A 14,512-nucleotide genomic window follows, 5' to 3' on the forward strand; every position below is an offset into this window, starting at 1 on the left:
CGAGCTTTGTCTCCTCGTCCCTAGTAGATAAGGGAGGACCCACCCTCCCAGGCCCGAGCTGGTGAAAGGAGGGCCCAGTTCCCCTGTCTTCGGAACGTGAGCCAGAACCCTCGGTTTGCACTCTGGGCAGGGCGCTGCCTGGCCGGCCGGTTGCGTAGCAACGGCAGACAGCGCGTGACGTGCGCAGTAGCGTTTGGGTCCGAGGCGCGCGCCCGTGCACCCGCCCCCTGGTAGGCTCGCGCCTCGCGTCGCCCGCTCGCTGGGTCTCTCGGTCCCTCTGCTGAGAGAAGGACGCTCTGCAGAGTCGGCGCCGGCAAAGCTCCCCCTCCCGCGTCACTGCGACCGCCGCGGCGAAGATGGTGAGTGGGAGGGAGCCCGAGGCGTGGGCTGGCGCGGCCCGGGCGGCGGGGCGCCGGGGGGGCTGTGGGGGTCGGGGCTGAGGGGCGGCAGGCGCGCCCCCGCCCGGGGGATGGGGGAACGAAGGCCCAGCTGCAGCCCCCAGGCAGGGAAAGGTCTCTGGGCTTCCACTGCTCGCGGACCCGCTGGGACGCCGGCTCCTTGGGCGGCTCCTGGCCGCTGCGTCGCTCGCAGTTTCTGCGAGGCCGCGGGCGGGAGCATGGCCCCTGCGGTTCCACCGGCCCAGGCCTGGGGACGACCTGCTGGGGCCGAGCACCGCCACACCCTCGGTGCAGTTGACCCGGAGTCCGCCATCCCGGGGTGGGGGGCGTCGGAATCCTGCGCGGGCCTTGTTGGCGCAGCTTTCCCCAAAGCCGGGCGTCGAGGCGGTCAGTGACTCGTGCGAGTTTTGGCCCGTGAGGTCGGTCCATCTCATTAAGGAAAATAAGGCCTTTATTGAATAACCGTAGAGGGAGGAATGATCACCACGAGCCTGACCCTGGTCTGATTAAGAACAGGGTGGCCTCGCAGCCGCTTTGTTTGTCGTATCTGGCAATCAGCTTCCAGCAGCACTCTTGTGCCTGTCAAGCTTGGCAGTGGCTCTTTTAACCCTTCCCTACCCGATCTCTCCATGTATGGTTAGAAATTTTCTTTACCTGTGAACAGTTTGGCTCTGCCAGAACTTAGCGTGCGAGGAGTGGGCATGATGCTGGGATGCTAATAAAAGCGAATGAAAAACTTCTTAAAAGCCCATTGAATTATCCTAGTCATTAAAAGTAAATATATTTACTATATTCTAGGTGATGGGCACTTGGCTTAATTTACATAGTTCCCCCTCTAAACTGTCTCTAATTTGCCTTAAAATAGTATTCTTAACTGGACGATCAAGTAGAACATTTTGTCATTTTCTTTAGCCTGCACTCGCTGTTACCATTTTTGGTCAATGATTTGCAGCAGGCAAAGGCTTACCAGACTTTGCTAGAAATATTACATTGTTATTGTATCTGTCTGCCTGGAAGCAGTTGATACCAGTTTACTGGCATACAAAATGTTTTCTCTGAATGACAATTTTGGTTTTCTTAAGGTAGTGCAAGGGAAAAAAAAGAGATTAACCGGTTAGTAGTTTCTTGATGACTAAAGAGATGCAGTAGGAATTTGATAGTGTTCAGTTTTCCGTTCTTCTTTGGTTTAATTCTGTAAAATACAAGGAGGAGCAGCATCTTAAGACTTCTTTAAATCTCTGTAAGATTATACATGTATATACTACTTTACATTAAAAGACTTATATCTAAGTGTTTGAGTTCTCATAAAATTAAGACCATCTACTCTGATGAATGCTTTGAAGTGGGCTGGAGCCTGCTTTAGGTTCTTTTGATTTGACATTTTTAAATTTTGAGTTTCTATAATACACACTTTATCTTTTATTTGAAAACAGGACCAAGCATTTTAATTTTGGTTAAAAATCCTTAAATTTTACTTCAAGCTTAACTTACATTATTTCTATGCATTCAAATAAAATGAAGGAAGGGTCTGTTTTATTTACTGGTTCTTGGGGGAGGAGAACTAAAAATTAGCCAAGATAAGTGGATTCCAGATGTATTTTGACCTGTTGGCCTTAGGGAGGTCAGGAAGACCTTAGAAGCTCTTGTTTGAATGCTTGCAAAAAGAGTTCAGAATATAGACTGATCATTTGGAAAGATTACTCTTGATTTAGCCTTGTCGGCACAGACCCATCTCCTTTCAGTGTTAGCTGTTAGTATTATGAAGATTGAAAGTTCTTTTATTATACCAGATTTTAGCACTTTACCTCCCAAGTTTCTAAAGTTTTTGTTTGCTAAGGTTAAATTTTAGGGGTGGCTCTGTTGGTTAAGTATCCAAAATCTTGATTTTGGCTCAAGTGGTGATCTCAGGGCTGTGAGATCTGGGCGAGAGCTTGCTTAAGATTCTCTCCCCCCCCCCCCCCCTCCCCTCCCCCCCCCTCTCTCCCCCCCCCCCCCCCCCCCCCACTTGCATTCTTTTTTTTTTTTCAGAGAAAAAAAAAAAAAAAAAAAAAAAGATTTTTAGCTACTGATGGGTTGGTTCTGCATTAACAAAATCACTTCCTGGTACTCACCAAGCCTTCTGGAAGCTCTTGGGAATAAAAGCAATTTGAAACCAACACTTTGAAAGATCACCTTTGGGCACTTTAAGATGAGATTTCATGTTTTCAAACTCTCACTTTACAGTGGGGGGGGGAGGCTGTCCTGCACATCTACCCACTCCAAACAAAACTTTTGATTGTGTGTATATAGAAAGATTATTTAGTCTACCATTAAGTTCCTAGGGTTATCTGCTCAGTAGTTCTTTCGTTGGGTATGGATCGAGATTCTACACCTAGACTTGCCTAGTGCTTCTTGTAACCAATGGTGTCTGACATTTACAGCATATTATTTGGCTCTATGGGAGTAGGAGTGTAGTCTTGCCCCTGAAATAATAAAAGTCTAGGAGATAATTCAGCCTTGCCCTAGTCAGAACTCTGCTGTAACAAACACAGCTAATTGGCCCAGAATGAATTACAAATTCTATCACTTGGTGATTAGGAAAAACACGTTTACTTACAGCAGCCTAATGGAATAGGTTGGGCATGTGTTCGTTCATGTGCTTATTTAACGTGAAAAAACAGACTGCTAAGAATTGTTTGACTTGTGACCTTTTTTGACTGCACATTGTTTTAATAATTTACAAGTTAGTTTTGAAACATTTTAAGCAGAAAGGTACACAGAATAACAGGTCCCTTTGTATGAAAAAAGAAAATAACTTTTTGCCCTATTTCAGGTTTCTATGTTACCATTACAGCTAAATCTGCATCTTCTTCCTCATCCCATTCTCTTCTTTCCCCAGAGATAACCACTCCTGTGTCAAAGACATAATGTACTGGCCAATTAAGGAGATGATTTTTTTCAGGCTATTGCAATTGGGAGAACATTAATTAATAAGAAACGTCTCAGAAAAAAGGAAAAGGGCCTGGGGCAGGTAAAACCAGGAGTCTTGAGGAACTGCAGGGACAGGTCTTATCACAATAAACAAGGGCAGGATCTTTTTGTTACCAGTTTCCCAAAACTCAAAATGATGGGGGTGGATTTCTTAACCATTACTGCTTCCTAGGAACACAAAGCTCAGGTGATTAACATAGTCAACTGAAGTTAATATATTTCATTCTCATTGATATTTCCACACTTTTAGCTATGTATGTATGCATCTGTAGAATATATATTCTTTTGATGTGTTTTTAAATTTCATATAAATGCTGTGCTTTATGTATCCTTTTGAAACTTAAAAAAAATTAACCTTGGTGAGTTTTTTGGGGGAGGGGGATCAATTTTGGTTTTAGCCGTTGCTGTGGCTCTTTATATTAACTGCTGAGTAGTTTGTATGACTCTGCAATTTTATCTATTTCCCTGTTGAACATTTCCCCAGTTTTCCATGCTTTAATCTTTTTTTTTTTTTTTTTTTTTTTTTTTTTTTTTTTTTTTTTTTTTTTGGTCTACTCAGTTTTGCAATAGATGGTTTCTGTGTTTTATGTTATGTGATGTTATTACATCTGTAGCTCTAGGGAATGTGTTCTTGCTGTAGACCTAGAAGTGGAAGCCTGGATTGGAGGGTGCAAGTATGTATTTTTTACTCTCCTACAGGTGATTCTAGTTTGCATCCCATCAGCTACATTTATCAGCCTGTTTTTCCATCTCTTTTTACCACTTGGTATTATGAGTCTTGAAACCTTTGCCAATCTGATGGGTGTGAAATGGCTTCCTATTCTTTTAATTTGCATTTCTCTGATTAGTAGTAAAGTATCTTTTTATGTTTATTGCAGCCAGTGTTTTTACATTGTTGTTCATCTGGTGAACCTGAAATTATGTAAATACTCATCACATCTTCATCTAGGCTTATTTGTGGAGTCCTAAAGTAAATCCATCATAAAAGAAAATCTGTAGGGGCGCCTGGGTGGCTCAGTGGGTTAGGGCCTCTGCCTTCGGCTCAGGTCATGGTCTCAGGGTCCTGGGATCGAGCCCCGCATCGGGTTTTGTCTGCTCGGTGGGGAGTCTGCTTCCCTCTCTCTCTCTGCCTGCATCTCTACTTGTGATCTTTCTCTGTCAAATAAATAAATAATATCTTAAAAAAAAAAAAAAGAAAATCTGTAAAAACGTGATTGTCCGTGTCACAAGTGCATAGAGGGCTGATATCCTTCTCTGGAATCTACATTTCTTTGCATACCTCTCAAGCTGCTAAGTAACAGAGGTTAAATACCCTTAATTTTAATTTTAGCCACTTGCCATGGTCTGATCCTGGTGGTGGTAGAATGCAGTGATCCAAGATAGAGTTCTACCTTTGCTAGGGGCAATGGAGATTAACATCCTCTGCTTTATTCTTCTTTTTCTTGGGTAATTAATCCAGCCAAATATTAAAAACAAACGAGCCCTGGGGATATATGGGAAATCTCTGTGCTTTCTGCTCAGTTTTAGTGTGAGCTTAAAATGTCCCTAAAAAAAGAAAGTCTATTAAAAAAGCAAAACAAGGGGCGCCTGGGTGGCTCAGTGGGTTAAAGCCTCTGCCTTCTGCTCGGGTCGTGATCCAGGGGCCTGGGATGGAGCCCTGCGTTGGGCTCTCTGCTTGGTGGGGAGCCTGCTCCCCCCCCCCCCCCACCAGCCTGCCTCTCTGCTTACTTGTGATCTGTCAAATAAATAAATAAAATCTTAAAAAAACAAAACAAAACAAAACAAATAATTATGACTATTCACCAATAGAATTGGTTTGAATTAAGCTGGTGTTTAACTTACTATCTAGGAAGACTCCAGACATTTTCATTTTTATGTTAATGTAACTTTATATATTTCAGTAATATCTAAGATCTTTGAGATGAACACAGTATTTGAAATTAGAAAAAAAGTCTTGAAAGTGGAAAAACTGGATTTAACACATACTATCTTCAGAGCAAAGCTCTGGTCTCTCAATAATTAGGCCTAATCTCTTTATTGTATTGTTTGCAATTTGCATACCAAAACCACAGATCCTAATAAAGAAAATAGAGGATTGTTATTTAAGTATTTTGAGATTCCTTCTCTTATAGCATTTTGTCTCTACATTGTTCCTGAAAGACACACACAAAGATTTATACCTAACACGAGAAATATCTTAATCACAGGCTTTCGTCTTTCCCTGCCTCTTTACCTTGACGTTGGAAGTGATTTTTCACTTGGAATTGTGCTGCTGTTCATTTTTCTTGATATTTTAAGTTGGGAGAATTATAGCAAAATAAACATCAGATTGGTTCATTTTAGTAATACTTTGAAAAACTAGTTACTTAATTCATTTTGGAGTCTTCTGTGTAAGGATCCCCCACAGAGTTGAGTAGTTTTTAATCTGGAGTGATTCCTAACTCTTTAAAATTAGTTTTCTAGTAGCTTGACATTGTAATGCTTATGTGTTGTTTACCCAAATCGGTGATTTGCTTTGTACATTAAAATTGAAGAATCAGCAACACCTGAGTGGCTCAGTGGGTTAAGCCGCTGCCTTCCATGATCCTAGGTACTCGGATGGAGTCTCTCATCGGGCTTCTTGCTTGTTGGGGAGCCTGCTTCTCTCTCTGCCTCTGCCTGCCACTCTGCCTGCTTGTGTGCACTCGCGCTCTCTCTCTCTCTGACAAATAAATAAATAAAATCTTTAAAAAAAAAGATAAAATTGAAGAATCAGTTTTTTTGTGTAGAATTTTAAAAAACAAATAATTTAAAAATGCGATTAAAATTTAGGTGTTTTTTTTTTTTTAAGATTTTATTTATTTATTTGACAGAGATCACAAGTAGGCAGAAAGGCAGGCAGAGAGAGAGGAGGAAGCAGGCTCTCTGCCGAGCAGAGAGCCGGATGTGGGGCTTGATCCCAGGACCCTGGGATCATGACCTGAGCTGAAGGCAGAGGCTTTAACCCACTGAGCCACCCAGGTGCCCCAAAATTCAGGTTTTAATGTGTAGTTGAAGGTGTGAAAAAGACGAAGAGCTGAGATTTTGGCCTCTCTTTTTTTTTCTTTTTTTAAAGATTATTTATTTATTTATTTGACAGAGATCATAAGTAGGCAGAGAGAGAGAGAGAGAGAGGAGGAAGCAGGCCTCCCACCGAGCAGACCCTGATGCGGGGCTGGATCCCAGGACGCTGGGACCATGACCCGAGCGGAAGGCAGAGGCTCTAACCCACTGAGCCACCCAGGTGCCCCTTGGCCTTTAAAAAAAAAAAAAAAAATACATGAGAGAGGAGTGTCAAAGAACTCTGGTTCTGTTGCAGCAGGGTATAGGATGAGCCCTTCAAAGACAAACTTCATTGCCTGCTATAGGAGGAAGCCTACATTATAACTAATTTGTCATTGTATTCTTTCAGATTACAACAAAAGACTCTACTGTTTTCAGCATTTTTGTATCACTTTATAGGTTTTTACTCCTGTTTGCCTTATCACAGAAAAGAAAGATGAATTTCCTACCCCATTCCTGTATTAGCTTGTTTCCAGAAAAAAAAATCATCAACCTGTATTTTAAAATGGTTTCATGTGAAACATTTTTTAAAATTTTACTTTATTTTTTCGGTGTTCCAAGATTCATTGTTTATGCACCACACCTAGCGCTCCATGCTGTAAGTGCCCTCCTTAATACCCACCACCAGGCCCTCCCAATCCCCCACCCCCCTCCCCTCAAAACCCTGCATTTGTTTCTCAGAGTCCACAGTTTGTGTGATACATTTTTGATGGTGGTGGAATTTTCATGTAATGATAGAGCTGAAACTAAAGCTCAGGCAAATATAGGTAAGACTCCTTCAGTTTGCTAGGAAATCATCTGTTATGTGAATTTTTGAAGCTCTGGAGCTCTGAGGAATTCTCATATCACTGAAAACTTGTTTCAAGAATGTTGTAGGTAGGGGCGCCTGGGTGACTAGCTCGGTAGGTTGGGCGGCTGCCTTCAGCTCAGGTCATGATCCCACCTGGGATCAAGCCCCACATCGGGCTCCCTGCTCGGTGGGAAGCCAGCTTCTCTCGCTCCCCGTGCTTGTGTTCTCTCTCTCTCTGTCTCTGTCAAATGAATAAATAAAATCTTTAAAAAAAAAAAAAAAAGGGGTGTTGTAGGTAATCTTTAGGCCAGTACTGTCGAATAGTAATAGAATGCAAGTTACATGTGTACTTTTAAATCTTCTGTTAGACCCACTAAAAAAGTACAAAAACAAGGTGAAATTTATACAGCCCAGTATATTATATCTACATATAATCAGTATAAAAATTAGATACTTCACATTATTTTCACAATATATATACATTATTTGAAATCCAGTATGTATTTTACAGTTATAGCACATCTCAATTCACATGCTCAATTTTCATTGGAAATATTTGATACGTATTTAGATATACATTTTAGAGTTGAAAAAGATTCACATAACCTGAGTTGCTCAAAGGATGCTTACAAGTTTTCCAGTAATGGAATTGATAATCAATTTAAAATTTAAGTTAATTAAAATATAATTTAAACGTGCAGTTCCTTAATCACACTGGCCACATTTAATCTACTTACTAAACCACATGTGGTAAGTGGCCAGCCTCAGACTTTGTGGATTAGTCTATTTAATTTGTAAAGGGAAGTTAATATGGGTGCCTGCACTGTGTTAATCCTCTGCATTTCTGCACATACTTAAGAAGAAGTACTGAGATAGCATGTGAATTCCTTTTATAGCACTTATTGAGATATTTTGTAGAACTAGATTGTTGATCTCCTTAAAATAGGGTTTGTGTATCTCAATAGCAAAATGCCTCTCATGGTAGACCCACAACTGGTGTTCCCAGAAGATCATGAATGAATGATTGAGAGGGCATTTGTAATTATGACAGGTTCCCATGGATTTGGATTTCCTTAATTTTTTTTTTTTTTTGGATTTCCTTAATTTTTATACTTTCTTTTTCCACATTTTTTTTAATATAATGGAAATTGAGTTTTAAGTGGTAAACTAATTGAATAGTACCTCCCCTTTGTATACTGCATTATAATTTGAGTCTTAACAATGAAAATTCTTTGAGATAAGGCAAGTAGTATTAGAGGAGTACCTTTAAAATAATTCTGGTATACAGGAAACCCCTCAATAAATACCAGTTCCCTTTCTTCTCTTAAAAATGAAATTGAATGGAGGTCCCTGGGTGGCTCAGTTGGTAAAGCGTCCCACTCTTGATTTCGGCTTAGGTCATGATGTCAGGGGTCATCAGATCAAGCCCGGAGTTGGGCCCCATGCTGGACTTGGACCCTGCTTTAGATTCTCTCCCTCTTCTCCTCCCCAGCTAAAAAATGAAACTGAATGGTATTTGATGTTCACTGAGGTATCCTCTACCATAGAAAAGCACTTGAAAGCCTAACAAATGAAAGAACAAGAAGTCATTCCTTAGAGAACTTACAAGTATTATCTGTCTGACATTGTGTTCAACTTTCTCTCACTCAATCCTTATAGCAACCAAATGAGGTAGGTATGTATTGTTGCCATTTCTGTTAATATACTGAGAAGTGGTTAAGAGCATGGGCTCAGAATGGGGCTGCCTAGGGTTTTTGAGTCTTGGCTCTATCTACTAACTACATGGCCTTAGGTAAGTTACTGATTATTCTATGCCTCAATTTTATCATTCCTCCAAATGGGTGTACCTACCATCATGACAGTTTGGATGATGCGTATAAGTAGTTTAAAGACAATGCCTTGTATATAGTAAACTGCTTATCAGTGTTGTATGAAATGACATTAAGCAACTTTAGATCTGAGTTAAACAGTCTTTTTTCTTTGTATTCTGACACATGCTTCAGCAATTGTAGATAAAAGAGTGGAAGGAGTGTATTAGAACACATTTCCAGTTGTTCTTTTATTTCTTTAAACTAATTTTATTTGGATTATATATGATCATTTTCTTTTTATGATCAGCTTTTAAATTTTATTTTTCAGGTGACTTTTTAAAAATTGAAGTATAGTTGACATGCAGTATTACATTAGTTTCAGGTGTATAATGTAATGATTTGACAATTATATATGTTACGAAATGTTCACTCTAAGTGGCTACCATCTGTCATTATATAAAGTTATTGACTGTATTCCCTATGCTATACTTTACAAACTGCCTTACTTTATAACCGGAAGTTTGTGCCTCTTAATCACCTTCACCTTTGTACCCATCTCTGTCCCCTTCCTGTCTGCTAGTCACCAGTTTGTTTTCTGTATTTATGAGTCAGTTTCTATGGTTTTTTTTTTTTTTTCTGTTTTTTTGGATTCCACATATAAGTGAAATCATATGGTATTTGTTTTTTCCTGTCTGACTTAACTTCACTTAGTATAGTACCCTATAGGACTAACCTTGTCAGGAATGACACGATTTCATTCTTTTGTATGGTGGAGTAATATTTCATTGTGTGTGTGTGTGTATATATACCACATCTTTTTTATCCATTTATCTATTAGTGGCTACTTAGATTGTTTTGCGTATCTTGGCTATTGTAAATAATGTTGCATAAACATAGAGGTGCATGTTTCTTTTGAATTAGTACTTTTGTTTTCTTCTGGTAAATGCCCAGAAGTGGAGTTACTGGGTTGTATCTTTACTTTCTTGAGGGACCTCTATACTGTTTTCCATAGTGGCTACACCAGTTTGCATTCCCACCAATAGTACACAAGGGTTCCTTTTTCTCAACATCCTTGCCAACATTTGTTATTCCTTGCTTTTTTTTTGGGGGGGGGTGGGATGCAGCCATTCTGACTGGTGTGAGGTGGTGATATCTCAGGTGATTTTATTCTTAATGTATCTTGTAAAGTATCTTGTCTTCTGCTCTTAGTATTGTTCCTGAAGAAATTAATGTAGAATCAAATAGTTTTTCATTGCCTGCCAGGTTTAGAATAGCAACCATTTATTGCATAAATAATTGAGGAAATTATTATATGCCAAGAACTTATCTAGGTCCTAGAGATTTACTACTAAAAAAGTCCTTCCCTTGTGGAAGTTAATCCTGATGTGGGGGGGAGAGAGAGGGAAAAAAAAAACAACAAAGAAAATGGCAAGATCATGTCAGAATTGTTAAGAGGTATGAAGAAAATAATGTAATCAATAGGGAGTACTAGAAGAATTGGCTCTTTTTAGCCAGATTGTTAGGAAGGGTCTCTTAGGAGGTGACATTTGAGCTAAGACTTGCATGACAAGAAATAGCCACGTGTGGAGCATTTCATGTAGAAGGGAACTCTGTAAGTAAAAAAACCTTGAGAAGAGAATGAGCTTGATATGCCAGGGACAAAAAAAGGTTTGTGTACCTGGAATTCAGTAAAAGGGGGATAGAAAAGTAGGAAATGGGTCACAGGCAAGAGCTGGAACAGGAAGAACCTATAGGCCAAGGTGAGGAATTTGAATTTTATTTTGATTGTTCTAAGAAGCTAATGGGTGTGTGGTGGTGGGAGGGTATGAAGGTGTTAATAGTGGAATGAGATACGATTTATTCCTGTGGAGATGTGCAAGTGGGGACAAGAACTGATTGAGACCATTGCTGTTATTCATCCAGTTGATGGTGGTAGCTTGGATTAGGATTGTTAGTAGTGGGATAATGAGAAGCGATTAGATTGAATATATATTTTGGAGGTAGAGCTGATGGGACTTACTGATAATTTGGGTGTGTGGCATAAGAGAAAGGCATCAAGGATAACTTACTCTTGAGATTTAGACCTGAGCTGTTAGGTAGCTGGTGGTGTCATTGTGCTGGGGACTATAAAAGGAGTGAAAATAAAATAGTTTGGCAAAAATTGAGGTTCTTAGAACTTTGAGGAATAACAAATCATCTAGATGTATTATACATTTTTAAAATACTTCAATTTCTTATCTGATGATAGTAATAATGTATATAGATTGTAAAACACTAAGAAAAATTTAGTTATAATGGCAGTTCCAATGAAAGTACTAACATTCAGTTAGTTTCTTTTCCAGATCATGTTAAATATATGCTCATTCTTTTAGTAAATAATTGTTTGGTGCCTTTTAGGAACGAGGTACTATGGTAGGCTTTGGAGATTCAACAGTATACAAGACAAAGTCCCCGTTCCTATGAAGTATACATTCTAATGGGGGAGACAGGTAAGAAGTAAACAAATGAATAAGATAATTGCAGATTGTAATAAGTACTGTAATGGAAGTAAGCGAGACAATGAATATCCAGAGACTACCAATATAGATTTTTCTCACGTAGTTGAGTTCATCTGTAACTGTTTTATATCCTTTACTTCTCATATCCCAATGTGACAGGGGTGCCAAGCTAATTCAGTGGCAAAATTGTGTATTTAACAGTGATGCTAGTACAACTGGATATCCACATGTAAAAGAATGGATTTGGGTCTCTGCTTCACACTATATACAGAATTTAATTCGGAATGGCTCCTAGACCTCAGTGTAAGAGCTAAAGCTGTATAACTCCTAAAAGAAAACATAGGCATAAATCTTGTGAGTTTCGGTTAGGCAGGTGTTTTGGAGGAGGACTTGGGACAGTTTTCTTGGCATTTGTAGGCAAAAGCATGAGTGACAAAAGAAAAATATCAGTTGGACTCTTACTAGAATTGCAGACTTTTTTGCATCAAAGAACACCATCAAGAAAATGAGAGGACAACCAGTGGAATGGGAGAAAATATTTGCAAATTATGTCTGACAAGGAATTTGTATCCAGAATATATCAAGGACTGTCTCAACTCGGTAAAAAGGCAATCCAGTCACAGACAAAGGCTTTGAATAGACATTTCCATAGGAAGATATACAAATAGTCAATAAGCACATGAAAGCATGTTCAAAATCTTTAGCCATAGGGAAATGCAAATCAGAATCATAATGAGGTACTACTGTATGTATATCCACTGGGGTGGCTATAATAAAAAAGACAACAGTAATAAATGTTGGCAAGGCTGTGGAAAAGTAGGAATCTGTATGTGTTGCTGGTGGGAAAGTAAAAGAGTGTAGCCATTTGTGGAAATTATTTTGGCAGTTCTTAAGAAGTTAAACTTGGGGGGCGGCTGGGTGGCTCAATGGTTAAAGCCTCTGCCTTCGGCTCAGGTCATGATCTCGGGGTCCTGGGATCGAGTCCCGCATCGGGCTCTCTGCTCAGCAGGGAGCCTGCCTCCTCCTCCTGTCTCTCTCTGCCTGCCTCTCTGCCTACTTGTGATCTGTCTGTCAAATTAAAAAAAAAAAAAAAAAAAGTTGGGAATTGCCATTGACCCAGCACTTTGACTCCTAGTTACATACCAAGTAAAAGGACATATCTACATAAAAATCTATACATGAATATACATAATAGCATCCGCATAGTAGCCCCAAAGTGGAAACAACCCAGATTTCCATCAGCTGATGATTGGATAGAAAAAATACAGAATATCCATATAATAGAATATTATTTGACAATAAAAAGAAATGAAGTACTGATTTTAGCTACAGCATGGATGAATCTTGAAAATATGTTCAGTAAAAGAAACCAGTCAAAAAAAATGACTACATATTATAGAATCCCATTTATATACAATATCTGGAATAGGTAGATCTCAAGAGACAGGAAGTAAATTAGTGGTTATCGGTCTGAGGTGGGTGAAAGCAGAAAAGAGGAGTGACACTCAGTACAGAGTTTCTTTTTGGGGTATCAGAATGTTCTAAGATTAGATTATGATGGATGTATAACTTTGTGAATATACTAAAATCCACTGAACTTATACTTTTAAATGGGTAAAATTTTATGGCATAGTAAATATATCTATAAAAACTTCAAAATTTTTAATGTTATCATGCATGTACAGTAATGGTATTAAATTCATCCCCCTTTTAAATTTAAATCCATGACTGTAACTAATGCCCTCCCCCCCAAAAAGCAAAAGGTCTCACACATGTATTACTGAACCAATTTACTGGGGTGGAAGCATAGTAAAGAAGAAAAATCATTTCCCTGATAATACATGCCGTTGTTGGGCACCTGGGTGGCTCAGTGGGTTAAGCATCTGCCTTTGGCTCCGGTCAGGGTCCAAGGGTCCTGGGATCGAGTCCCCTCATGCTCTCTCTCTCTCCCTCACATTCTGTCTCAAATAAATAAAATCTTAAAAAAAAATATCTACTCTTCAGATAGTAGTGATGTTTACAGAATGATAGGATATGAGCACGTGCCTTTCATACCGCATAAATATGTGTGCCTTCTGCGCAGTCTCTTATAGACTCTGCTTGGTTCTTCTCCGGTGCCTCCTCTTGGAATTGTACCTGACTTTATTGCCAGTTTTTATCTGAATCCACTGGGGAATGGGACGACTCTGCTTTTGTTTCTTGGCCGGGAATTGCTTGATCTTGAAAGTCGTGTGAGAAAACATTGCATGGAACGGTCAACCACACATACCAGTATGGTGGAAAAAAGGAGAGAGAATGCGCTGTCATTTTTGTGCATAAATCTTTGCCTGCATTTGCAGTATTCTTCAAAATGCAGTTCTGGTTATGCAGTCACTGAATCAAAAAGTTTGTGTGTGTGTGTATATATTTCTAATTTAAAAAATATGCTCATAGAGGGGCGCCTGGGTGGCTCAGTGGGTTAAAGTTACTGCGTTTGGCTCAGGTCATGATCCCAGTGGGGCTCTCAGCTCAGCGGGGAGCCCGCTTCCCTTCCTCTCTCTCTGCCTGCCTCTCTGCCTACTTGTGATCTGTGTCTGTCAAATAAATAAATAAAATCTTTTTTTTTTTTTTTAAAGATTTTATTTATTTATTTGTCAGAGAGAGAGAGAGGGAGAGAGAGAGTGAGCACAGGCAGACAGAATGGCAGGCAGAGGCAGAGGGAGAAGCGGGCTCCCTGACGAGCAAAGAGCCCAATGTGGGACTCGATCCCAGGATGCTGGGATCATGACCTGAGCCAAAGGCAGCTGCTTAACCAACTGAGCCACCCAGGCATCCCAATAAATAAAATCTTTAAAAAAAAAAATATGCTCATAGAAAACTTGGAAAATAAAGGAGACTAGAGAGAAGATAAAAATCATGTAGATTCCCACTGTTAAAGATAAAATTCCTTTCCTTTTCCTATACTGTTTTACATAGTGGAGAAAT

The 14,512-nt window shown here is 39.7% G+C and overlaps 2 protein-coding genes across 2 annotated transcripts in view; one reads left to right on the forward strand and one right to left on the reverse strand.

Annotated features, from left to right (window-relative positions):
- Positions 1–248: 248 nt before the first annotated feature.
- LOC111141429 (destrin, actin depolymerizing factor) overlaps positions 249–14,512 on the forward strand; it is a 41,438-nt gene continuing 27,174 nt past the window's right edge. The window contains exon 1 of the mRNA XM_022493974.1: positions 249–359. Coding sequence (XP_022349682.1) covers positions 357–359 — 3 coding nt within the window. The 5' untranslated portion in view covers positions 249–356. The remainder of the gene's footprint in view (positions 360–14,512) is intronic.
- Positions 13,636–13,791, reverse strand: LOC111141430 (putative 60S ribosomal protein L39-like 5). Its single transcript, XM_022493975.1, has one exon. It carries the CDS (start codon positions 13,789–13,791, stop codon positions 13,636–13,638), a length of 156 nt encoding a protein of 51 aa, XP_022349683.1.

This window comes from Enhydra lutris, unplaced genomic scaffold, assembly GCF_002288905.1.
Source record: "Enhydra lutris kenyoni isolate GAN:26980312 unplaced genomic scaffold, ASM228890v2 scaffoldscaffold6, whole genome shotgun sequence".
Lineage (NCBI taxonomy): Eukaryota > Metazoa > Chordata > Mammalia > Carnivora > Mustelidae > Enhydra > Enhydra lutris.